At 37.3% G+C, this 25,904-nt stretch overlaps 1 protein-coding gene across 5 annotated transcripts in view; it reads right to left on the reverse strand.

The window, feature by feature from the left end:
• The window catches only part of ALDH1A2 (aldehyde dehydrogenase 1 family member A2), a 342,743-nt gene that overhangs the window by 48,511 nt on the left and 268,328 nt on the right, over nt 1-25,904 (reverse strand). For 4 of the 5 annotated variants that reach the window (XM_073801066.1, XM_073801068.1, XM_073801067.1 and 1 more), the window contains 3 exons: nt 11,364-11,468; nt 11,041-11,181; nt 8,041-8,170 (listed from right to left, as the gene is read on the reverse strand). In XM_073801066.1, coding sequence (XP_073657167.1) covers nt 8,041-8,170; nt 11,041-11,181; nt 11,364-11,468 — 376 coding nt within the window. Of the gene's footprint in view, nt 1-8,040; nt 8,171-11,040; nt 11,182-11,363; nt 11,469-13,771; nt 13,884-25,904 lie in introns of all 5 variants that reach the window. The other variant, XM_073801070.1, reaches the window with a different exon arrangement.

The raw sequence follows: 25,904 nt of genomic DNA on the forward strand, positions 1-25,904 counted from the left end.
TTTTTTAAATGAATGGCTCCAAGAAAAAGGTAAACATTAACTATTAAATGCTACCAAATAGTTCTTCCATTAAGGATAATGTATTGTGATCTATATAGTAAAACTCTGGCCAGCTAAAGTGAACACACTTAGGGCCATTTGTGGGCCTAATGATGGAAAATCTGAAAGAGAAATTAAGGAAACACTCCTATTTACCATTGCAACAAAAAGAATAAAATACCTAGGAATAAACCTACCTAAGGAGACAAAAGACCTGTATGCAGAAAACTATAAGACACTGATGAAAGAAATTAAAGATGATACAAATAGATGGAGAGTTATACCATGTTCTTGGATTGGAAGAATCAACACTGTGAAAATGACTATATTACCCAAAGCAATCTACAGATTCAATGCAATCCCTGTCAAACTACCAATGGCATTTTTCACAGAACTAGAACTAAAAATTTCACAATTTGTATGGAAACACAGAAGACCCCAAATAGCCAAAGCAATCTTGAGAAAGAAAAACGGAGTTGGAGGAATCAGGCTCCCAGACTTCAGATTATACTACAAATCTACAGTAATCAAGAGAGTACGGTACTGGCACAAAAAAAGAAATCTAGATCAATCGAACAGGATAGAAAGTGCAGAGATAAGTCCACATACTTATAGTCACCTTATCTTTGATTAAGGAGGCAATATTATACAATGGAGAAAAGACAGCCTTTTCAATAAGTGGTGCTGGGAAAACTGGACAGCTACATGTAAAAGAATTAAGTTAGAACACTTCCTAACACCATACACAAAAATAAGCTCAAAATGGATTAAAGATCTAAATGTAAGGCCAGACACTATAAAACTCTTAGAGGAAAATATAGGCAGAACACTCTATGACATTAATCAGCAAGATCCTTTTTGACCGACCTCCTAGAGAAATGGAAATAAAAACAAAAATAAACAAATGGGACCTAATGAAACTTAAAAGCGTTTGCACAGGAAAGGAAACCATAATCAAGACGAAAAGCTAGGCCTCAGAATGGCAGAAAATATTTGCAAACGAAGCAACTGACAAAGGATTAACCTCCAAAATATACAAGTGGCTCATGCTGCTCAGTATCAAAAAAACAAACAACCAAATCCAAAAATGGGCGGAAGACCTAAACAGACATTCCTCCAAAGAAGATATACAGATTGCCAACAAACACATGAAAGGATGCTCAACATCACTAATCATTAGAGAAACTCAAATCAAAACTACAATGAGGTATCACTTCACACCGGTCAGAATGGCCATCATCAAAAAGTCTACACAAAACAAACAAACAAAAAAAACCAAAAAAACCCCCATAAAAAACCAATAGGGGCTTCCCTGATGGCGCGGTGGTTGAGAGTCCGCCTGCAGATGGGGGACTCATCCCCCATCTGCGGGTTCGTGCCCCGGTCCGGGAGGATCCCACATGCTGTGGAGCGGCTGGGCCTGTGAGCCATGGCCGCTGAGCCTGCGTGTCGGAGCCTGTGCTCCACAACAGGAGAGGCCACAACAGTGAGAGGCCCACATACCGCAAAAAACAAACAAACAAACAAAAAAAGTCTACAAACAATAAATGCTGGAGAAGGTGTGGAGAAAAGGGAACACTCTTGCACTGTTGGTGGGAATGTAAATTGATATAGTCACTATGGAGAACAGTATGGAGGTTCCTTAAAAAAACTAAAAATAGAACTACCATATGACCCAGCCATCCCACTACTGGGCATATACCCTGAGAAAATCATAATTCAAAAAGAGTCAAATACCACAATGTTCATTGCAGCTCTATTTACAATAGCCAGGACATAGAAGCAACCTAAGTGTCCATCGACAGATGAATGGATAAAGAAGATGTGGCACATATATACAATGGAATATTACTCAGCTATAAAAAGAAACAAAATTGAGTTATTTGTAGTGAGGTGGATGGATAGAGTCTGTCATACAGAGTGAAGTAACCGTATGCTAACACATCTATATGGAATCTAAAAAAAAAAAAGGTTCTGAAGAACCTGGGGGCAGGACAGGAATAAAGACGCAGATGTAGAGAATGGACTTGAGGACACAGGGAGGGGGAAAAGTAAGCTGGGATGTAGTGAGGGTGTGGCATGGACATATATACACTACCAAATGCAAAATAGATAGCTAGTGGGAAGCACCCGCATGGCACAGGGAGATCAGCCCGGTGCTTTGTGTCCACCTAGAGGGGTGGGATAGGGAGGGTAGGAGGGAGACGCAAGAGGGAGGGGACATGGGGATATATGTATATGTACAGCTGATTCACTTTGTTATACAGCAGAAAGTAACACACTATTGTAAAGCAATTATACTCCAATAAAGATGTTAAAAAAAAAACAAAGAAATGGCTCCCAACTACAATACGAAGAGTATTTCAAGAATTGCTACAAATCTTATATATCGGGTAACACTAAAAATGAGTTTACTTAACAGCATCAAAATCTGTTACAGAATTCAATGAACGGATGGCCATCTTCTAATCTCTAATTTGTATACAGAATTACCTTTCAAGGAGCTAGCAACCCTTTTGGTGACCCCAGTATTAAACAATTAGACCAACTACATTGAACTAGTTCATTTTGTCCTCTAGCAGATTCCTATGTATTCTGAGACTGAACAGACCTCACTGAACATTTTACAGCTATAAGGATAAACTCTATAAATGCTTATACAGACACTGGAGACGACATTAGCATACAGTGGTGCTAACACTATTTCTCCCAAGAGGCTGCTGGTAGCATCTCAGAAGTTAAACTACATGCTCCTGAGTCAGTTATGAAGATATCTTAGCTCTACTACTACTCCATTACATCATCTTGGAAAGTTACTTTACTTCTCCGGACCTCAGTTTCTCTGTCTGAAAAATGAGGAGACTGGCCTTCGTGATCCCTGAGTTCTTCTTCAGCCTTAACCTCTCAAAGAGGTTACATGTGAAGCAGACTTTGCGATCTCCTGTCACCACCAATTCAGGTAACTACCTACCCTGGGTTCTTAGGTGGGCACAGCAAATAGCTCCTCATTCTCATTCTGAGTGAACAGTAAGATCTCACCATATGGGTTATCTGCTGACAACGCTAAATTAGATCGAGCTGTTAAAGGCAAAACCTTAGGATGTGAGTCAATTTCCGCACATTTTTAGCCTATTTAGTTCAACAGGTAAAACTGAAAGGAGGTGAAGTAGATAAATAATTACAGATGGCCTGAGTAGCTTTTTAAACTTTTCTCTATGCTAATGTATCATAAGGTCATTTTTATGTCAGAATTCAGCTTAAAGCTGGACCACATTTTCTCTGCTTACGTATCACAAAATAAATAAAATCAATACTGTTAAAGAAAAAAATCTAAGTAATGTAAATCCATTATCCTCTATTTTTCCTTCAGTGAACTAAAAACAATCTTTGTTCCTTCCCCCATCACAAGGAGTTTGTGGCCATGAGAGGTTAAAAATAATCAAAATGGGGATAAAACTACTTCCCCTGGAGGGCTTCTATGAGATTAGAGATATTGTAATGGGCACAAAGAAGGTGTACAATAAATCATAATAATAATTATTTATCATCATAATTAGCAGATGTTATTACAGAAGGGTCAAAGCACAGGATTTATGGTCAGAAAGAATGGCTCCATCGAGTACCATGGCAGGGAATAATAGACAATGTTGTAAAGGGAAGAACGTCAAGACCCTTGTGAATCAAACTAATACTGCATGATTCTGTGATTAACATCCAACTGTGGGCCTTGAGGGGGATGTGACAGAAAGGGATGGGAGGATCTTTCAATTCAGAGGGAGAAACAGCTGTCCAGTGGATGGCTCAAAAGTGGTCAGGCCATAACCCTTTTCTCCTCCTCCCAAATATTCTAGAGGGAGGCTACCCTTCAGGGGAAGGGGAAAAAGTACATACTTGCTCTCTCCAACTGATTATCCATTATGTAATCAAAATCTCTTTCTAAAACACAATTCTGATCAATGCATTCATTTACTTAAAATAATTCAGTGACTCACCATTACTGTGGCATAAAACTTGCAGCACGGTTTCCCCAGGCCCAGAGCCCCTCTGTCTTGTAAATCTGGCTATACTTTCAGATCCACTAGCACACTGTACTCTCCTCTCTCCATACCTCACGCAGGTTATTATCACTGCTGGTGATGGCCCTATCTCCATCTTCACTTACCTGCCCTTGTACAGGCATCAGCTTGTACATCCCACTTCCTTCTCCAGGTAGCCTTAATATTGGGTGAGATGCCTTTTCTATGGAGTACCATTGTACTTTGTACTTCCATATCTGAATAAGCCACTCTGTATTGCACTTGGCTGTCTACCTGTTTGTTTTCTTTACTATACTATGGACATCTTACTTGTCCACCTTTGCAACTGCAGTGCTTAACACAGGTGCTCAAAAAAAAAAAATCTGTTGAATGAATGAATGTATGAAGGAATGAGGGGATGCCTGAGAGACCGAGGTTGAAGCCTGGTAGAGCAGGTAAAGGAAGAGCTCTTCCCATTACAAGGCAGAACGCCCAGGCTTCCTAAATGGGAAGGGGTCCAAGAGACAATAGCATAATTCTTCCCACTCTTTCTGGTTCTTATCCTTTAGTGTCAGGGATACTAAGCTGGATGAACTATGGAGTACGATTCAATGTAACAAAGCAGCCTTATATTAAAAAAAACCTTTCAGGTTTATTTTTATGGGTGACCAGGCAGACCTGTGCTTTCCGTCCTTGTATTTCTCCTAGGAGCAATGGTTCAGTATTTACTAACCCAGTGTCCACACCAACTTTATAGAACATAACTACCATGAATAATGAGAATCAGCTGGATGTTAATCTAAAAATCGGAAGAGGGTGACTGGCCTCTTCCTTTTCCCACCCTGCTGTACAGGTCTCCACAAGAGGGTCTACAACGGCTTAGGCAGAAAGAGACTTGGGTTTAAATCTCAGGCCTGCCACTTACTCACATGTGACCTTGTTCAAGACACTAAACCCTCGCCGTCTCATTTTCTCACCTGCAAAATGGGTACAATACCTTTTAAAATCTGACCCGTTTCACAGGATCATACACAGAATCGCATAGATCCTGTATGTGAAGGAAACTTTTACATGCTCAAGTGCTTTGCAAACATAAAGTACATTATCCCTTTATATTATAATTTCAAACAAAATTAGGGTGTTTCACAGGGAAATGTATGTAACACAATAAAGACCTCATGGTTAAAGGCTAACAGCTTTCCTATATTCCAGATTTCATTGAAAAAAGCCAAGAACACAGAGACAAAAATCAAGCTGATGTTACATTATGAAGTTACAAATGACAAATAAAGCACAAATGGATTGACTGAACAAATTTGAGAATAAATAAGTAAATAATAATGACGCTCCCTTTCCCTGATCCTCCACTATCACCCCTCTGGCTTAGCCAACTAGATTCCCTAAGCACTGAACTAGCCAAAGGGGTTGTGAGATGAATTCTCAGGAGCCTACAGGCATGTCCAAATGTATCTAAAACTGGAACAGAAGGGAAAGCGGCCAAGTTCACATTTGCTGTCATCCTTCCTTTCAACTGCTTGAGACACCACAGCAAAAAGGTCTTACATCCCAGACCCTCAGCTTTCTAGGAGCTCTGCTGAATGACCTGAATCCCTGGAGAGTCCCTCATCCTGGTATCCCTCTAAACGCACTTTAGGAAAAACTGGGGAAACAAAAATTACTTGCCATTTAAGGGAATTCCTCACTTTTTTTCCTTCACAGGCTGGACACCAGTTTATGAGTAAAGGTGGGAGAGACTACTGTGAAAGACTTTTCTAAGCCCTGTATTTCTAACTCAGAATCCCCAAAGAGCATCAGATGAAAACAGTGAGACTTATAGACCAACCACCTCTGCCAGATAAAGTTACAGTGAAGTTATCAAACATTATCAGGAACTCCAATAAATCTTTATCTAATCAATCAAGGTCTTCTCTCCTAAGGAGGCAAAAGAAAACGAAGACACCGTTAGGTGAAATACCAGGTCAAATGTGTACAGTCTTCTATTTCGCCTTATTTCTAAGATATCTCTAAATCATTTGAAAAGATGTTTAAATACCTGAAACATATTTGTTGTCTTAGTGAAATGGCAGGTGGGGTGGGGTGCAAAACAACCAGGGCCTTTGATCCTGATAATTTCCTTTCTGCACTGAAACAGAAGAGGTCAACCTGAAAAGGCTGGCGCATGTCCTGCTCTTGACAACGGTTTTCGTTCCCAGGCCCTCCCACAGGTATGCTTATGCCAGGCAATGACTCTGCCTCACTTAGGCCATTCCTCATTCCTACAAATGAGGCCAGAGAACAGTGGTCTGCAATATCCCAGAGGCAGGAGTGAAGTAAGATTCTGACGTTCCTTAAGAACAGTCTTCTCCATCCTTCTGAGTCTGCTGAACGTGGGAAACTTCTGGACGGCAGGGAAGAGTCCCTGTAGCCAGAAACACATTTTCTAAAGACTAACATTCCACGTGTCACCATCATTCACGGAGGTAATTTTAAAATAGTCCTTTGAAGCCTCATCTCTGTCCCTTCTCCCGTCTCACTGTGACTTCTTCTCTTCTTGCTAAATGAGGCATCGCAATGGCCACATGGTTGGTGCTGGTCTCTGTATTGTCTCCTCACTACGCAAGGCAGAGAACCCGGCAGCACAGGCATCACCTGGCAGCTTGTTAGGAATACAGAATCTCAGGCCCTGTCCTAGACCTGCACTTGAAGAAGATTCCAGGTGACACATATGCACATTCAAGTTTGAGAAGCACTGCTCTAAGCCAGCTACAGTATCAGCCAATCATCCCCTTGTCTGGTAAACCAATCCTCCCGAGCCTAGGAAGGCCTGAACTGGGCACTCCAGAGCCCCCAGCATCACTTTCCACTCTTCCTAGTGTGTACATGGAAAGCAGGCTGTTTTCCAGAGAACACGGGTAGAGTACCTGGCACGTGACTCAGCAGCATCCAGAAGCCACTCAAAGACATGTATTTTCTTTCTTTATATGTATTCACCACTGCCAATATCATCCTATCTCTTCCAGTTGGTCCCTTTCCTGTTGTGATATCTCTTCTACCCAGTATCTAAAATGGATCTTCTAGTGAAGTGATTCACCAGGCTCTAACGTCAAAGTTTCAGCTCTACAATTTATTTGCTGGGTGAATCAGGAAAACTCACCTTTCTAGGCCTCAGTTTTCTCCTCTGTCAATGAAGATGTTAATAATAACAGTGCCTTCCCCTTGGGGCTGCTGTGAAAGCATTTCATTTGACCTTAGCTACAGCTCGTATTCATGCTCAGACCGAGACCTTTCCCCCAACGTAGTTTGGATACTTTCCCTCTCCTTTAAAGGGCTACAGCACTGACAGGCCAAGCCACATGACTTAGCACCTAACTGTAACTCTCCTGTAGAGATCTTTGTTTTGTGTTACTGGTTTTGTCTCCAAACCTGGATCTTAAAACAAAGTGTCAGGATGGTGGTTGTTTTTACAGGCTGTGAAAGTAACCTATAGGAAATACAGAAAATATAGAAAAATATGAAAAAGAAATAATAAATAATCCATAATCTCACCACTAAGAAAAAACAACTGTTAACATTTTAGAGGATTTCCTTCCAAACAAGATCTTAGTTTCAGGAGAGCAAGGGCCAAGTCTTAATCTTCTCAGAATCCTCCCTGGCTTCCCCACACCTAGCGCCTCTCCACACTCCCAGCACCTAACCTACCACAGTGCTAAGCACTTTGCAGCTGAAAAACACAGGCCTATTCCTTAGCTGAGAGACGTACCGATGTGGCTTGCCCCCACACCTGTGTGTGGACTGTCTGCATACTGAAATAAGGACACTGTCAGAATTAGTGACATAATCTGTTTAGTTCTTTGCTCGGTTCAAGCTGCTGTAAAAGTGTGCTCAGATCTGTACTCCATGTGACTGCTGTTTGTGTTTGGTGGTGAAAGTGTGTTTCTGGTGAAGCCTCATGTTTCCCTTTTCAACATACTCAGATTACACATACCTACAGGAATGGTCATCCCGTGAATTTTATCAGCCCAGCCTGCGTAATACCGAAGGGTTTTGATGACTCCTTGCAAATCGACGTAAAAAGCTTGCATGAACGGTTTGCCACCATTTAGGGATTCCATGGTCTGTAGGAAAAGAAATGGAGAGAACTTTCCAATGATACACTAAGTAACTTCTACAGCAGAAGAAAACAGGAATAGAGAGAATACAAATGAATCTGAACAATGATGCATACCTGGTCAACTCTGATTTCCCAAATGAAAAGATTTTTAGGACCATCTGTTTAGTTTAGTTTCCAGTAAAAACCACAATGAACTTATATGTGTGTGTTCTTGTGCCTGTGTGTTTCCAGTAACCACTATCCCAATATATAAACACAACTGGTGATAAAGAAGTGTTCTGCTTGTCAAACCAGCTTCTGTTGTATTAATGATCAGAGCTGCGTGGGGATTTTTCGGAGTCTACACCAGTATTCTGAATCCAAAATGAGGGGCAGGGACATGGGCTTTTATGCAGTTGATGAGACTATAAAACGTTCTCCACACTGCCAAGACCCCTGCTGAGAAATGGAATAGCCACGGTGTACAGCGAGTTTATTTATTACCACCAAGTAAACAAGATCTCCTCTAGGGAAGCTCATACTATAACAACTTGAGGGCTGTTTTTTCATAAATATTTACATTAATAACCATTATCTATTAAGACAGAAGTATCTGGTCCATTTAATAAAAATAGAGTTAGAGTTATTAAGCAGTTTTAGATGATAAATGTTATTATTTTAATGACACATTCCTAAATAGGGTAAATCTGTAACATAAAGAATTACAAATGAACACAATGAAATGAGAAGAGTATTTCAACCTAAGAAATAGTAAAGGTGTTACATATTTAACAAATAAAATAAAAAAAACATGTTTGTAATCTCATGTCCTTCTCTTCAAGGACATTTTACAACACATACTGGTACAAAAATTATTTGAGTGCTGACAAAACTAAAATTGAAATATTTTCCATTCAATGACATGAAAATATTATCTACAGTGCAATTTTTCCACTTACCATGTGTATAAGATGGAACTCATTTTAAAATATCATGTGACCTATTCAGTGTATATTGGCTCACCTTTATTAAAGGAAATCAAGTTATTTCCCAGTTCTTGTTAGAATATTTATATGTCTGTGAGATGAGCATTACATTCTCCACACAGCAGGCAGAGAGCCAAGGTCCTGACAGCATAGACTGAAGTAGAGTCAATAACCAGAATTGGGCCACCTAAATGGTCCATCCCTATGAGTTGTTGACACCAGCTAAACTTACCTGAGAGTTGCCAGCCCTAAGTTTATTTTCAATTGTGTTTACCTGGGTGCAGTATTAACTTCAGTATTCTGGTCAGGAGCTCCCCCAATATTCGAGAGGCTACCTCTTAACAAAAGTCACTCCCCTCATGGCTTGGGAGTGTTTAAAAGTAGAAATCACATTTAAGTGTGATGGGAAAAAGGACTTGACCACAGTGAGACATATGTCAGAAACAGGATGGCATATGAATTTTATGACATGAAAATATAACAGCAGAAATTAACTATATCATCATCTAGTAAGTACTGCTAATCTAATGTTATAAATATTGTATGGATTTAACTCAATTAAACAGATACTTACAGACCACCAATGTGCCCCCATTCACGGTTTATGTGTCACAAACTATGCTAGGATTACAAAAAATGGAGTAAAATATAATTTTCACTCTCAAAGAAATCATAATCCAGCAAAGAGGCAGCATATAGACCAGCATTCCCCCAAGGTACTCCAAAGAATTCTGTTTTGTACGATATTGACAGGTTAGCCAGAAAAATAGTGTTGAGGCTCCGACAGGTTTGAGAAACACTGAGTAGCGCTTGACAGAATCTTTAATATGCTAAGTGTCTTATGAATTTCCATGGAACACCTTTTCCCAATATATATAAACACCTCATTGGAAACAGTATTCCTTGAAGTACCAAACTAGAAAGTATTTTTATAGATAAATAAATGTTATATATAGCAAGAGTTCTAAACCATCTCCATAAAGGATTCATTTTTGTTTCTACACTATGAACAGACGCACGAAAGGGATGGTAGGAGGGAGAGCCATGGTAGAAACGACACTGAGGAAGAGTACTAATGCTTCCCTCTCCCAAAGCGAACCCAATAGTGATCTGATTTCCCAAGCAGAGGGTAGAATATAGTATTCATGGCTTTAATGCCCTGACTCAACGAGGATGCCCTAAATATTAAATGATCAACTATGGGTCATGCAGGTGGAGATCCCGGCAAGACAGGTATACTGCACAGGCATTCCTAAATGGTTCCAATTTCCAAAAAAGTTGGTATTCTCTAAGAAACTGACTTTTATTTTTAAAATAGCAACAACAATAACAACAATAAACCACTAGGAGAGGGGACATTCCTTATGTGAGAAAATGATTGTTTTAGTGAAAGAAAGTTGCTGTCTCCTTCTGTCTCTCCTATTAGTTCTAAAAGAACAAAGGGAGCAGAAGGATATGAGAGGTCCATATCATGCTCTCTGCTTCTGAAGGATTCTCTTTAGCCAAGAGGGGCTAACTCTGGAGAGGTAAAACTCTTTTGACTGTCAACAGTAATTTGGTATTGGTTTCCTGCAAGGAGCATGGTGACTCTCCTGTTGCTTGACTGTTTTTGTTCTTTTTGTTGAGGGTGGGAGGAAGGGGGACGAGGAAAGCAGGAAGGTCCTTACCAGTCATGGGAAGCTATGGTTTTGTTCTTCAAAATTCAATAAGAAGAGACACTCAGCTGGTCCTCCACTTCCCCATCTGATCCCAAAAGCCAAACCTCTCCCATTTTTCATGTGTATTACGTACTCCTTAGCTTGTTCCCCAGGTCTGCTTCACATCATACTTTCAGAAAGACTGAGGAATCTAACTTTCAATGGAATGGTAAATTTGGGGTAAAGACGTGATGCTTTCTTAGGTCACTTACTGCAAGGACTGCCCTGTCTCGTTCCACCAAGTCTGCAAGCTTATCCAACAGACGTCCTCTTTCTGAAGCATCCATCCTTCTCCACACTGAGCCAAGAGAGAAAGCCAGGCGGGCTGCCTGCACTGCTTTGTCTATATCTGCCTGTTAGAGAGGAAGAGGCACAAGTGAAGAGAGGGATCACTACAAATAAAGGAAGAACCATCTGCTTTCACAAAAAAGGTGATGAATGAATGTCAGTGGTGATGTCTGGAGAGCATAAGTTTATTGCTTTGTTGTCTGAAGGTAGTTATTTCATACGAAATTTTTTTCTAAGACAAACATACCTTGTCTGCTTCTTGAACTTCACACACCTGTTCTCCTGTGGCTGGATTATAGACAGGGAACACTCTCCCACTCTCCGAGTTCTGCCACTCGTTGTTAATAAAAATCTAAGGGAGTAGACAACAGAATGGGATCCATGAGACAGGTGACAGGAAGTCAGTCAATGGTGCCGTATTATATGGAAGTACCATAGTAGTAATACTGGCTCTGTGTGCTTGCTGCTATATAATTAAAGTATAGAATTTGAAGTGTTACAAGAAACCCTAGACCATTATGCAGTCCAGCCTCACCCCCAATTCAGAAATTTCCTTTGTTATATTTTTAACTCAACATCAGCCAAAGATTAAATATAATTCTTACCTTTAGTGAACCTGTCAACTACTCAGAGAGTCAAACAAGGAAGGAAGGATAGACCGTCTCACATACCTACAAACCACACACTGAGATTGAGAAAGTATTTATTATAATCCAAGCTCTGGCCAATATCCCAAAAGGGTAGATCGTGGATCAAACTGACAGTCATCTGGCCTTAGCTACTAGTTTCTCTGTCAGAGAAATAAGTGACTTCACAGGGAAATCTGAAGGGTGCTGGAATAAGCATTTGCCTAATTTATAGTCAGATCCTGAACTGAGCAATGACTCTGACCAAACCAACTGGTGAGTTAAACAACTTACATGTGTAAATCCAAGTTAGATTTCTTTCCTTTTGCTGGGTAGGCTATGTGGCTCAGCAAAGGGAAAAGGCCTATAACTTTCAAATGGGTCTCTCTAGGATTTCTTAAGAGCCTTGGTTTCTTTATATAGAAAATAAAGATTATATTAAAATGGCAGAGAAATGGTTTAAGAAATTATTCAAGTCAATTTCTCAGAAGATTTGTAAGATATGCATTAACAAAGGAGGGAAAATATAGGCAAAAACATTTAAAAAATTTTATTGATATTAAGAGAGAAATCCAAACTAATATTTTTGGACTATGAAAGCCCAAAGAATACACAAAGATATTTTACCCTATAAAATTTATGGGGCTTCCCTGGTGGCGCAGTGGTTGAGAGTCCGCCTGCCAATGCAGGGGACACGGGTTCGTGCCCCGGTCCGGGAAGATCCCACATGCTGCGGAGCGGCTGGGCCCGGGAGCCATGGCCGCTGAGCCTGAGCGTCCGGAGCCTGTGCTCCGCAACAGGAGAAGCCACAACAGTGAGAGGCCCGCGTACCGCAAAAATAATAATAATAATAAAATAAAAAAATAAAAAAATTATGGCACAACAGTGAAAATTTCTGAACCTATGAACCATTCAGTAGTCAGTCAGTTTAGAACAAACACAAGGATAAACTGATTTGCTACTGCCTGGCATTTTAATAATCACAGACGAGGCTGAGTGTAGATCTACAATTTTAAAAATTAAGTTCTAGATTATGCCAAAGCTTTGCTTATTCCTTGATTTGATAAAACAATGAGTCTGTGTTGAAGGAGTCTTCTTTTCCTGAAGGCTTTTTAAGATAAAGGCGGGGCGGGGGGGAAGACCTTAAACCTGTAAAAGCACTTAATACAAATGTATTGAGCACAAACACAGTGACCTTGTAATTGAGTAACGATTTTTTAAAGTTTTTACTATGAATGTCTAAGCATGCTTAACATACTGTATTCATTTGTATAATGTATTCAATAAATGCATAGATATTTCTAGACACAGGAGAGGCAAAGATGATTAAGAGTTCCAGCCTTCCAGGGTCAACAGTCTCTAGTAGTTCATTAAATACTCACAACAACCCTAATGGCAGGATTTTATTATCTCAACTGAAGATGAAAAAATTGAGAGGTTAAAAGTCCTAAGAAGCAGGGTCTCATCGTGGCTCTGATTCAAAGTCTGCTGCTCTTTCCACTACACCGTGGTTTCCAGGACTGCTCAGCCCAAAGAAACACAACTAGTTATGTCCAAGCCTAAATTAGATCTATAGTTCTTGGACTCCTGATCTAGTTCTCTTTTCACTCCATTTAACAAATTTCCTATCATTTCACAGCTCATCAAATCTGCACACTCCTTTGAAATACAATATGATCTCAAAGGTAGCAAAAGAAAAAAATTAAGAGGTTAGTTTCATTAAAGATTCACTTCTAGAGATTATCAGGTTTAAAGGAGAATGGGTCTTGCCAATATTCCTTATTCCTTTTATTCACTATTTGACTGAAACTTCTTAACCCTTGGAACATCATCAGATCCAATTATAGTTTTAAGCTTCTTTATTGAACAGTTCTAAATGTATGTAAGGATTGATATTTCATGACTTTTATTGTTTCTTAGAGGTCTTCCAAAGATCAAACAGAAAAATTACTTATTTTTTAATAGAATAAAATTCATTCTCTTACTGTTATCATTTAAGTACACTGATCATTTTATCAATCTAAAATACCTTATGGGATCTTAGTGAGCTTTTCCTGTGTCTTGAAACATATTGCTAATTTCATCATTCTCGGAATTATTTCATCACTCATCAATTATTTCCAAGTATGCTTAAAAAAACCCTAAAATAATAAGGAAACAAAAACATTATGGAACTGTCTAGAAATGAATAAATAAACACATCCCCACTATTTCATCATCCTTTGGTTTTATTATTGTACTATCCAAAATAATGCATTATGTCTCAAAAGGGTATAAATAAAGAAGTGTGGAGACACCATCTTTGTCATATTCTTTTTACCTTTCACTGAACACAGTTAAGAATTCAGAATTTTTCATTTCTGTCCATAATGAGAAAGAGAAGAAAACTAATAGAAAAAGACATTTCATAACCGTTAGATGAGTCAGAAGCTGAAGGCAAAGAGACAGAAACACTAGAGACTGCTGATGAGGGTGAAATTGACTGTATAAGCAAAATCTTGGACTATGAGTCTTTAGGATAAATAAATGCATTTTCTCCAAATTAATAATCAGAGAGCAAACAAGATACTTATCAACACAAAAAGGAAATATGACAGTCTAATCCAACTAGTCATTAATAGGAAGGACTTAATAATTTAAAACCATCCTGTTTTGATAAGAGAACATGTAAGAATTCTTTTATCTTTCATGATATTTGTGGGTAAAAATTTACTTGATGTGATTCAAAAGTGGACAAATGCTGAAGGTAGGTGTATACACCAAGGCGACTGGAGTACAGATATTATGTAGAAATAAAAAAGTTCATTGGATTGATCAATCTAATTTACATTTATAAAACTAAAAATGAAAATGCTTTTGTAATTATGGAGCAAAAATGGCCATGCTCCCTTTACAAAATTATGAGCCTTCAAACTTTTCAACAGTATTACATTATGATAATGCAAATGCAAGAAGAACCAGAAGTAACAGTAAGATATAACCTATAAGAGATGTGTTTAAAATCTGCAATCAGTATTTATGGCATAAATATTTCCAGTTTCAAACATGATGGCTGATGAGTAGTTAGTTGTATTCAAAGGCCATTGCTCACTTCATGTACATATACCTCCAATACCAGGAAAATATGGAAGAAAAATTGGTTTTGTTATGTTTAAATTCTTGTTCTGTTGTTTTCACTGTCTCTTTACTTTCACTTTTCTAAATTTTTCATAAAATAACTTAATTTTAAAACTTTATAGCCTCCATTGGACCCAGATGGTAAATGTGATGACTATTTTTCCTGGTATGCCAAACATTAAAATATTTGATAGTTTTACTATACTATTATTTCTTATAGACCTAGCCTTATGACACTTAAAAAACAAAGGAAAGCAAATTCCTCCAAAATACTTGAAGGTTTTCATCTTCTCTGAGCAATTTCAAAAGTTTTGAATGCTGTCTAAAGTGTTCTTCTCTGACCAGGGCTCCTTAAAAAACAATATATCTCAAGGCTCTAGAGGGAAAGGACAAGATGATCCTGGAATACTTTGGTGCCAGAAATCAAGTACATGCTCAGAAACTGATGGGGACATATCAAAAGGACACAGGAGCCAACATGAAGGGGCTCCCAATGGCCAATACTGGGACAATTTAAGCAACAAAACAAATAGTGATAGTAATGGATTATTACCCAAAGAATAAAAAAGGCATCCAAGAGTCCAAAATGATATAAATTTTTTATGAATAAATAAATGGGGGATAAGGAAAAGCTGTTCTTAACAGTAGAATTCAAACTAATAGCTGACAAAGAATGATGGAATTAGATTACCACCAATGTGTCAAACCCCACAATTGTAATTGCTTCAGGCAAATATCATCAATGGATGGTAAAATTAGTGGGTAAAAGTATAATGAAAAACTGGATGTTTTTGTAGTCTCGAAGTATCTCCCCTCAAGATGCTTACTAATGACAAAGTAGAAAAGAGTAACTTACCATTGGAGACACTTGGCAGGCAGCACCTTAATCAAGTGATCAAAGCTAACATCACCAGTAATGGGAGAAATTGATCTTTCTTAACATTTCATCTGCTTGTCCTACTGATAATTAGAAAGCTGTGTTGAAATCTCCCACTTTGGTGGTAGATTTGTCAATAGATCCCTTAGCTCTATCATTTTTATACTTATAAATTTTAGGTTATTTTATTAGTGAATTTAAATGGAACTATTAAGATTCTCTGATAAAACAAAACCATTTATCAATATGAAGTGACCCTCTTTATTACTAATGAAGCTTTGTGTCTTAAAGACTATTTTGTTTAATATTAGTAAAGCCACGTAAGCTTTTCTTTAGTATTTTCCTGATAGATCTTTTCCCATCATATTACTCTCTCTCAATTACATCTTTATTATTTTCATGTGTCCCTTTAAATGATGTATGGCTATGTTTTATTTTATTCAATATGAAAATCTCTGTCTTTTAACTGGCAAGTTTAATACATTTGTATTTATTGTGATCATATTTTGTGTTAAATAATGTACCGTGTGATATTTGGACTTAATGCTTTTTATTTGTCTTGCTTTACTTTACTTCCTGTCTTCTCCCATCTTGCCTCTTTTTTCAACTTGATTAATGTTTGTTGTTTGTTTTATAATTTCCCTCTTTTATTGGTTTGGAAATTGTACATGATCTTTCATGTACATGAACACGTACATCTTTCAAGAACATGAACATCTTTCATGTTCTTTCACTGATTATCCATGATATTTTATCATGCATATCTAAGAAAATTAAGTATAAAGTTAATATATATCTTAACATTCCTCCCAAACAATTACAAGGGCCTTAGAACACAAAATCTAATCACCCTTCTCCAGGGGCATGTTATAAAATTATTATTTTATACAGAGAAGGATTTCTTATATTTAATAAGATTTAAAAATTTTTACCCTAATGATTTCTTAGAATATCATTTAGTAAATATTTGTTGGGGGTAAAGACTCAATTCTGAACATATATTTATTGCACCCTCATACTCAAAAGATACTCCCAGAAGGTTACTCAATTCTAGGAAGACAATCATTTTCTCACAATACTTATTATTGTGATATAATAAGTATTATTATAATAAGTATATTATTCCAATATTTTCTATCTTGCAATGGTGTTTACAAGAAATCTCTGCTGTAAGTCTCTGGTTATCATTTCTTTGCTGATGATTTGCCTCTTCTGTCTGGTTGCTTTTCAGATCTTGTCTTTGTCTCAGTGTTTTAAGATTCATCACAATATGTCTATGTATCAATTTCTTTTTTATTTTGATAGTTAAGCATTGTGCTTGCAGCATCTCTGAGTTTTTGTCTCTTATAATTTCTGGATATTCTTAATCACTATCATCATTTCCTTGAATATCACTCTTTCTATTCTCTGCTCTGGAACTCCAAGTGTTATACCTTTTTAGTCCATCCTCAGTGTCTTTAACCATTCATATTTTCCATCTCTTTTTAAAAATATTTTCTGTAAACATAGCTTTGTTGTGTTTGTAAATGTGTGAAAATATACTCTTCTAAACAATTCAAACTATAAAGGAAAGCAAAGAGAAGGTAAAAAATCACCTCAAATTTCATCATCCAGAAATAACTAAAGTTCACATATTCACGACCATCCTTCTAGACATGTCTTTAGGCAGATATACACACACACACAATTTTACGAAACAAGATCAATTGTACATGAGCTTTAGAATTTGCTTTTTTAAAAGTTAACAATACGCTATAGACGCTTTTAATGGTTTCTTTGGACTCCAATGCGTATTTCTGTGTGTATGTATATAGGTGCGTGTGTGCACGCATGCATGTGTGTGCATGGGTGTAGCTTAATGTATTCAATCAGCCCTCTACTGAAAGACATTTAAGTTGTTTCTGTTCTCCTTTTTCCTCTGTGCGGCAGTTGAATAATTTATTCAGATCTATCATTCAGCTCTCTTTACTAGGGTCTAATCTGCTAATTTCAATGTTTATATTTTTATTTCTAAAAGTTCTGCTTTGTTCTTTTTCAAATCTGCGTGGTCTTTTTGTTTTTGTATTAAAACTTAATACTTTAATTTTTAAAACAGTTTTAGGTTTACAGAAAACTGAGCAGACAGTACAGAGAGGTTCCATATACCTGCTATTCCCCTCCTCAGTTTCTTCTGTTTTTAATATCTTGCTTTAGTGTTGTACATTTGTTACAACTGATGGGCCAGTATTGATAAAGTCCATAGATTATATCAGGCTTCACTCTTTGTGTTATACAGTTCTATGGGTTTTTAAAAATGCATAATGTCATGTATCCACCATCACTTAGCACAGAATAGTTTCTTCACTACCCTAAATATCCTGTGCTCCACCAATTTATCCCTCCCTGTTCCCCCTAAACTCCTGACAAACACTGATCTTTTTACTGTCTCCTTCATTTTGCCTCTTCCAGAACATCATATAGCTAGAATCATATAGGAGGTAGCCTTTTCAGACTGGTTTCTTTCACTTAGTAATTTGCATTAAGGATGCAATGCATAAAAAATATTGCATCCTTCATGTTTTTTCATGGCTTACTAGCTCATTATTTCTTAATGCTGAATAATATTCCATTTATGGGTGTGCCACAGTCTGTTTATCCATTCACTTTTTAAAGGACATCTTGGTTGCTTCCAGTTTGGAGGAATTAAGAATAAATTTGCTATTAACAGCCATATGCAGGTTTTTGTGTGAACATAAATTATCAACCCACTTGGGTAAATGCCTAGGAGAGTGCTGGATCACATAGCAAGACTATTCTTAGCTTTGTTAGAAAGTGCCAAACTGTCTTCCAAAGTGACTGTACCATTTTGCATTCCTACCAGCAATGAATGAGAGCTCTTGTTGCTTCACATCCTTGTCAGCATTTGGTGTTGTCAGGTTTGTTTTGTTTCGCTTTGTTTGGATCTTAGTCATTTTAATAGATGTTCAATGGCACCTCATTTTAGTTTGAAATTCCCCAATGACATATGGTGTTAAGAATTTTTTCATATGCTTATTTGCTGTCTGTGTATATTCCTGGGTGAGGAATCTTAGATCTTTTGCCCATTATTTAATTGAGTTGTTTTCTTAGTGCTAAATTTTAGAGTTCTTGATATAATTCGGACACAAGTCCTTCATCTAACATGTGATTTGCAAATATTTTCTGTTAGCTTGTGGCTTGTCTTTTCTCTTTTGCAGTACATTTTGCAGATCAGGTTTTCATTTTAAGGAAGTCCAACATATCATTTTTTCCTTCCATGGATCATGCTTTTAGTGTTGTATCTAAAAACTCATTGCCAAACCCAAGGTCATCTATATTTTCTCCTACACTATCTTCTAAGATTTTTATAGTTTTGCATTTTACATTAGGTCTATGATCCATTTTGAGCTAATTTTTGTGAAAGGTGCAAGGTCAGTGTCTCGATTCATTTTTGCATGTGGATGTCTAGTTCTAGCACCATGTCAAAAAGACTATCCTTTCTCAATTACTGCCTTTACTCCTTTGTTAAAGATCATTGACTATATTTGTGTGGATTTACTTCTGGGCTCTCTATTCTATTCCATTGACCTATTTGTCTGTTCTTTTACCAATAGTACATTGTCTTGATTACTGTAGCTTCACAGTGAGTCTTGAAGTTGGGTACTGTCGATTCTACAACTTTTTTCTTCTGCTTCAATATTACTGGCTCTTCTGCCTTTCCATATAAACCTTAGAATCTGTTTATTGATATCTACAAAATAACTTATCAGGATTGTGATTGGGACTGCATTTAATCTACAGATCAAGTTGGAAAGAACTGACATCTTGACAATACTGAGTTGTCCTATCCATGGGATATCTCCCCATTTATCTAGATTTCCTTTAATTAATTCCATCAGAGTTCTACATTTTTCCTCATAAAGATCTTGTACATATTTTGTTAGGTTTGTACCTAAGTATTTCTCATTTTTGTGGCAATACAAATGGCACTGTTTTTCTTATTTCAAATTCCAAGTATTCATTGTTGGTGTATAGGAAAGCAAATGACTTTTGTATATTAACTTTGTGTCATGCAACCTTGTTATAATCACTTATTAATTCCAGAGGCTATTTTTGTTTTTCTGGGGTTTTTTTTTTTTGGTCAATTCTAGGGATTTTCTACATAGAAACCATGTCATAAGCAAAGACAGTTTTATTTCTTCCTTCCCAATCTGTATACCTTTTATTTCTTTTTCTTATCTTAACTGTATTAGCTAGGACTTCCGGTACAATGTTGAATAGGAACTCAACATTGAAGAGAGAATATTTTGCCTTGTTCCCAGTCATAGAGGGAAAGCATCTAGTTCCTCACCATTAAGTATGATATTAGCTATAGGTTTCATATAGATGTTCTTCATCAAGTTAAGGAGTTCCCTTCTATTCCTGGTTTACTGAGAGGTTTTAACATGAATGGTTGTTGGATTTTGTCAAATGCTATTTTTGTATGTATAGATATTACCACATGATTTTTCTTCATTCGCCTGTTGATGTGACAGATTACAGTAATTGATTTTTGACTACTGAACCAGTCTTGTACACATGGAATGAATTCCAGTTGGCTGTGGTATATAATACTTTTTAAACATTGTTAGATTTTATTTTTGAGGATTTTGTATTTATGTTAACGAGAGACATCAGTTTGTTGTTTTCCTTTCCTGTAATGTCTTTCTGGTTTTAGTATTAGAGTAATGCCGGCCTTATAAAATGAATTAGGAAGTGTTTCTTCTGCTTCTATTTTCTGGAAGAGATTATAGGGATTGGTATGCTTGGTAGAAGTCACCACTGAAACCATGTGGACTGATGGATGTTTAATGGGGGATGATTCAATTTCTTAAACAGGTATAGGTCTATCCAGGCTTAGCCAGCATGAGTCTCCATCCTCAGCTCTCACCATCAACTATTCCTTCCTTTTGTGTCTCTTAGGTCAATCTCAGGAGAACGGCAGTTGATTGGGTTCCAGTACATCTTTTCAAGCCAGTCTTCAGATGTAAATTAAATGACTGCCCTTGGGTCCAAACACCTGGAACCAGGAAGCAGAAAGTCATGCAGTAGGGTTTGAGGCCATTTAAACTCTAAGTCCTGGGTCAGGATAACTTACAATCAAAAGAACCATGGAGGGGCAGGCAAGAAGTGATGACTATTTCAGGACTGGGTGCCAATTTGGTAGATGTTGGGATTTTAAATATATATTGGTAATGTCTTTGGTTTTGGTGTCAGGGTAATGCTGGTCTCAAAGAATAAGCTGGGAAGTATTCTCTCCTCTTTAATTTTCTGGAAGAGTTTATGTAGTAGTGGCATTATTTTTTCCTTAAACATTTGGTAGAATTCACCAGCAAAGGCATCTGGGCCTGGAGTTTTCTTTGTGAGAAAGTTTTTTAGCAACAAACTCTATTTCTTTAATAAATACGGAGCTATTCAAATTATCTATTTCTTCTTGTGTGAGTTTTAGTAGAATGTCTTTTAAAAAATTTGTCCATTAGTTATCAAATTTGTGAGCATGGAGTTGCTCATAATATTCCTCTGTTATCCTTTTAACGTCCATGATGACTTCTCTCTCATTTCTGATATTAGTAATTTGTGTCTTCTCTCTTTTTCTCTTTATTAGCCAGGCTAGATGTTTATCAATTTTATTGATCTTTTCAAAGAACCAGCCTATGGTTTCATTTATTTTCTCTATTGTTTTCCTGTTTTCAATTTCACTGATTCCTGGTATAATTTATTATTATTTTTCTTCTGCTTGACTTAGGTTTATATTGCTCTTCTTTTTCTCGTTTGTTAAGGTAGAAGCTTAGAATATTTATTTTCTAATATATGTACTCAGTGCTATAACTTCCCCTCTAAATACTTCTGTCATTGCATCTCACCAATTTTGATAAGTTGTATTTTCATTTATTTCAAAATATTTTTAATTTATCTTGAGACTTATTCCTTGATCCATGTGTTATTTAGAAATGTGTTGTTTAATCTCCAAATATTTTGGGATTTTTCCAGGTTATCTTTCTGTTATTAATTTATGGCTTAATTTCACTGTAATCTGAGAGTATATTTTTTATATGATTTCTATGCTTTCAATTTTGCCAAAGTGTGCTTTATGGCCCAGAATGTGATCTAACTTGGTTGAATGCTTCATGTGAACTTGAGAAAAATGTGTATTTTGCTGTTGCTGGATGGAGGTTTAGTTTACTATTCCTAGAACTTGTATTGGCATTTTGCTTCTAGAGAAAACTCAGCCTTTGCATTTTCCTTCAGCCCCTTGATTTGTTTTCAGATCATTGTTCTTTTAAGTAAGCAATACATTAAAAATAATATATGCAAGGATAGCTGCTCCCACTATTTCCATTTAATATTGTAATAATATTTGATGTTATGAGGCCAAAAGATTGAAAATAAAATAAGTTTTTATTTTCAGACGACATGATTGTGTAGAAATTCCTAAGAAATCTACCAAAAAAAGTACTAGAAGTATAATTTAGCAAAGTCCCAGGATACAAGATCAGTATACTATCAACAAATCATTGGAAACTGAAATTCAAGTACATGTATTTACTCACACACGTTAATTCATACAAGAGCTAGTTGCATTGAGATTGAAGGATCCTTTAGAGTATGATAGTTTAATGCCCAAGGTGGAAATCCTGGGCAGCAACTATTAATCTTTTAAATGATGTAAATTAAAAAATAATAATCTAAAGAAGAGTCTAAAAAAGAGTTAATGGCTCTAAGTTGCAATGCAACCACTTCATAAAATTGAGGGAGCTGCTAAACCCTATCAATCCTCCTCTGTGAAGCAGGTTTGATAGAACAAAAACAGCCTGAGTTCAAATTAAGTGGGAAAGGAATAGCTGAGCAGAAATTTGATTTCACAGAAAACAACTGCAAAATGTTCATTAAAGGCCTATTCTAAACAGGGAGCTGTTTATAGGTACCACTGAAAATCTACAGAAGATGTGTACTCTGCTGTCCTTGAGCTTATAATCATGCTTCAAAGACAAGATTACTTTCAGGAAAGTTAAATAATGTTAAGACACTCTATGATTTAGTGCCAAGATGAATGGTAGAGATAAGCACTGCAGGAGTTTGCTTCAGAGAAGGGAGATATTGGTGTGGGCTGACATGTTAGAAGAACACTTCAGGGAAACAAGAAATAATGAGGGAGTATGACCTGGGGTAGGGAACGGATAAGGTAGAAGAAAGAAACTTTATCCCTAATAAAATTATTCAGCTGGCCTCATCAGTCCCTCCTCCTTGACTTCAGCTCCTCTCAAAGATTATCTGATACCCGGGTTGAAGATGTGTGACAGAGAAGGAAGAAATACAAGTGTAGCTTCTCTCCTTCCCACCTAAAGTCCCCGGACGCTACAAGTAGCTCCAGTGGCTGAGGACCCCAGCACGCTCAGTACTGGCCTCTACCACAGCACTGTCTTCAGAGTGAGCAGGGTACCTTCAGGCAAGCAGGGCCAAAAAAGCCATGAAAACTCACAGTCAGAGTAAATAGGTCAGAAAAACATAAACCTAGTCAAACAGAGTCATATAAAGAAGGAAGACACGAGAAAAGAGAGAAGAATTTTTAAAATATAAACTAATCACATTTAATAGCAGCAATTAAAGGCGTGAAAAATACTGTAGAGGAGACGAGGAGACTTTTAAAAGATAAGGAAATGAATATTGAAAAATAATGTTAGAAAACATATTTATTTTTAAAAATACAGTTCTGTTTGAATAGAAGAGACTAAGAAAAATAAGCCTTATTGGTTTCATACTGAGAAACAATGAACTGAGAAGGGAACCAAGGATGAAAGGAGGTGGGGATGGAGGAAAAGGGAGAGGGTACGACAGGGAAAATAGACAGAGGTAGAGCTCACCTGTCATGAAAGTTCAGGTATTCAATATTTTGAACTATTCAGTGCTGAATGACTAGCTTTCTTTTCTTTTTGCACCATGAAAATACTGTTAGAAAAAGCATTTAAGGCAAGACCAGCTAGAAAACATGCATAGTCTGTGTCATAAGATCAATTTCATAGCCATATACTTGCATCATCAGAATCCTACTATTTGCAGACATATACCGTGCTCGTGGTTCTGGTCAATTTCTGCATTTCGCTAGTATCCCACGCAATGGAAAAGGAATTATACTGTAGGGGAAGTGTGGTATTCCTTGGGTAGCATAATCCAGATATTCGTAAGTATGCGTACTTGGGCCAAAAGGTTCTCAGAAGCCACGCAAAGAAACGCAGAAATAAAGACAAGGAGTCCCTGGCGATCAGTAGGGACTTTTTTGTTTTAAAAAGTCGATTCTAAACACAGCTGAACTCATGAGGATATGTCTCTTAAAATATGGGTTTCCATGGTCTCTTCCTATTGAACACCCTCCCTTCCCTTCTTCCCTTCTTTTCTTATCTCCTTCAACAATGTTTATTGAGTGCCTACTCCCTTCTAGGCACTGTGCTCACTAACATCTCCTTAGATTTCTATACTTTCTTTCTTTTCCAGGCTGAGCAAATTATGTCTTTCAGGCTAAATATATCTGTCTGTCTCCAGTATATGATCTCAAGAGTACGAGAGGGCTAAAGGGGTTCCTGTGCCAGTCATCCCAAAAGACAAAGGCCAATGCTTCCATGTACAGCACCAAAACACACCCAAATAATTTGTTTAGGAGAAAATAAATGACTCACATTACTGATTTGCTTGTAGAAAACAGACCTGGCTAAAATAAACTCAATTGTGTATAGCCAGGGTACCTACCTACTCTACTGTCCCATGATTCCCGTATCTGGGAATGCTTTTCACATCTGTTCTAGGAAAAATAGTAAGGCAACAGTCAACTGGTCTGAGCAGCCTTATCAGAGCCACAGTGGATTACAGCATTTGTTACTCTGTTACATGTTGAAGCAACACGGCGTTAAAGCCAAGTACACACCAATGTCAGTTGTGACATATTCTCAAATTGGAAGAAACTTTGCTTGCCATCAGTGATATGGCAGAAGGCAACGGGAATTGCTACTGGTAATGGTTAATGTTCATTTCTTCCTGTTCCACTTTCTATAAACAAGGTAATGCCTATACAAGCTCATTACTGTAAACTGAGCACATTTAAATTGGCAGTAAAACCAGAGTATTTACTCTAGTGCACATATAAAGTGCCTCATCCAATGTTTTGGAAATGTTTCAAGTTTTGAAACCAAGCAGCTGGCAGCTTTACAAGCCAAACCTTACACTTAAATCACTCACTCTGGAAAGTTTTTTGGTGTCCCGTGTCAGGTAGTACCATTCAGCAGACATTCATTCCCCACCCCTTGGATTCTTTTGCAATAAATTTGCATTCATGGGGCTCTTATAACTGTTCCAGCACCACAGACTCCAATGGCTGTTGATTAAATGTATATATGCTGTGCGTTTAATCTGACTTTCATTATGGTCACTTCATAAAAATGCCACAGACTGGACAAGCGATGACACATAGCAAGAACCTGGAATCCCTGCAAAGCCTCAGATTAGGTTTTTTTCTCCTCCTTTATTAATAGTGACCATTTTGTGGCCTAGCTCTAAATCAGCAAAAGTATTTGACAGCAAATGTTCCTATCTATGGATTATATATAACCCGTCCTAAACACTAGATGAAAAAGGGATAACCCCAGGAAAGGAAGGGCTGGCTTCCATGTAAATCATGTTACAAATTGGACAACACCCAGAGAGTTCATTGTTCAGCCTCAATTGTGAAGGCCATTCCCATTTACTATTCCCCTAGAATCGATGTTAATTAAGGCAGACTGAGACCATAAATCAGCCTGGGAGTTTACAATGTAATACAGCATTAAACATATATATTTAAATTAAAAGTAACTGATTAACCACAGAGTTTTTCCAGAATTGGCCGAGGCCATTTCCTTATATGAAGACATGTCACCTTTCACTTTTGTGAAAAGGGGAAATGAAGGAAATATTATCTTCTAAAAAGGTGAATTAAGGCTAGTAAATGACTCATGACACTAGTTACTGGGAGGAAGGGAGGAGCTGAAAAGAGAGGGAAAAGAAGAAAAAGGACAGTCCTGTGTGAAAGGGAGTGTCTTTGTCCTGTCTCCCGTAAAGTTATTAATTTTTCTGTTATTCACAATCACTATATGGTAGGCACTAT

The sequence above is a fragment of the Tursiops truncatus genome, chromosome 2, assembly GCF_011762595.2.
Source record: "Tursiops truncatus isolate mTurTru1 chromosome 2, mTurTru1.mat.Y, whole genome shotgun sequence".
Lineage (NCBI taxonomy): Eukaryota > Metazoa > Chordata > Mammalia > Artiodactyla > Delphinidae > Tursiops > Tursiops truncatus.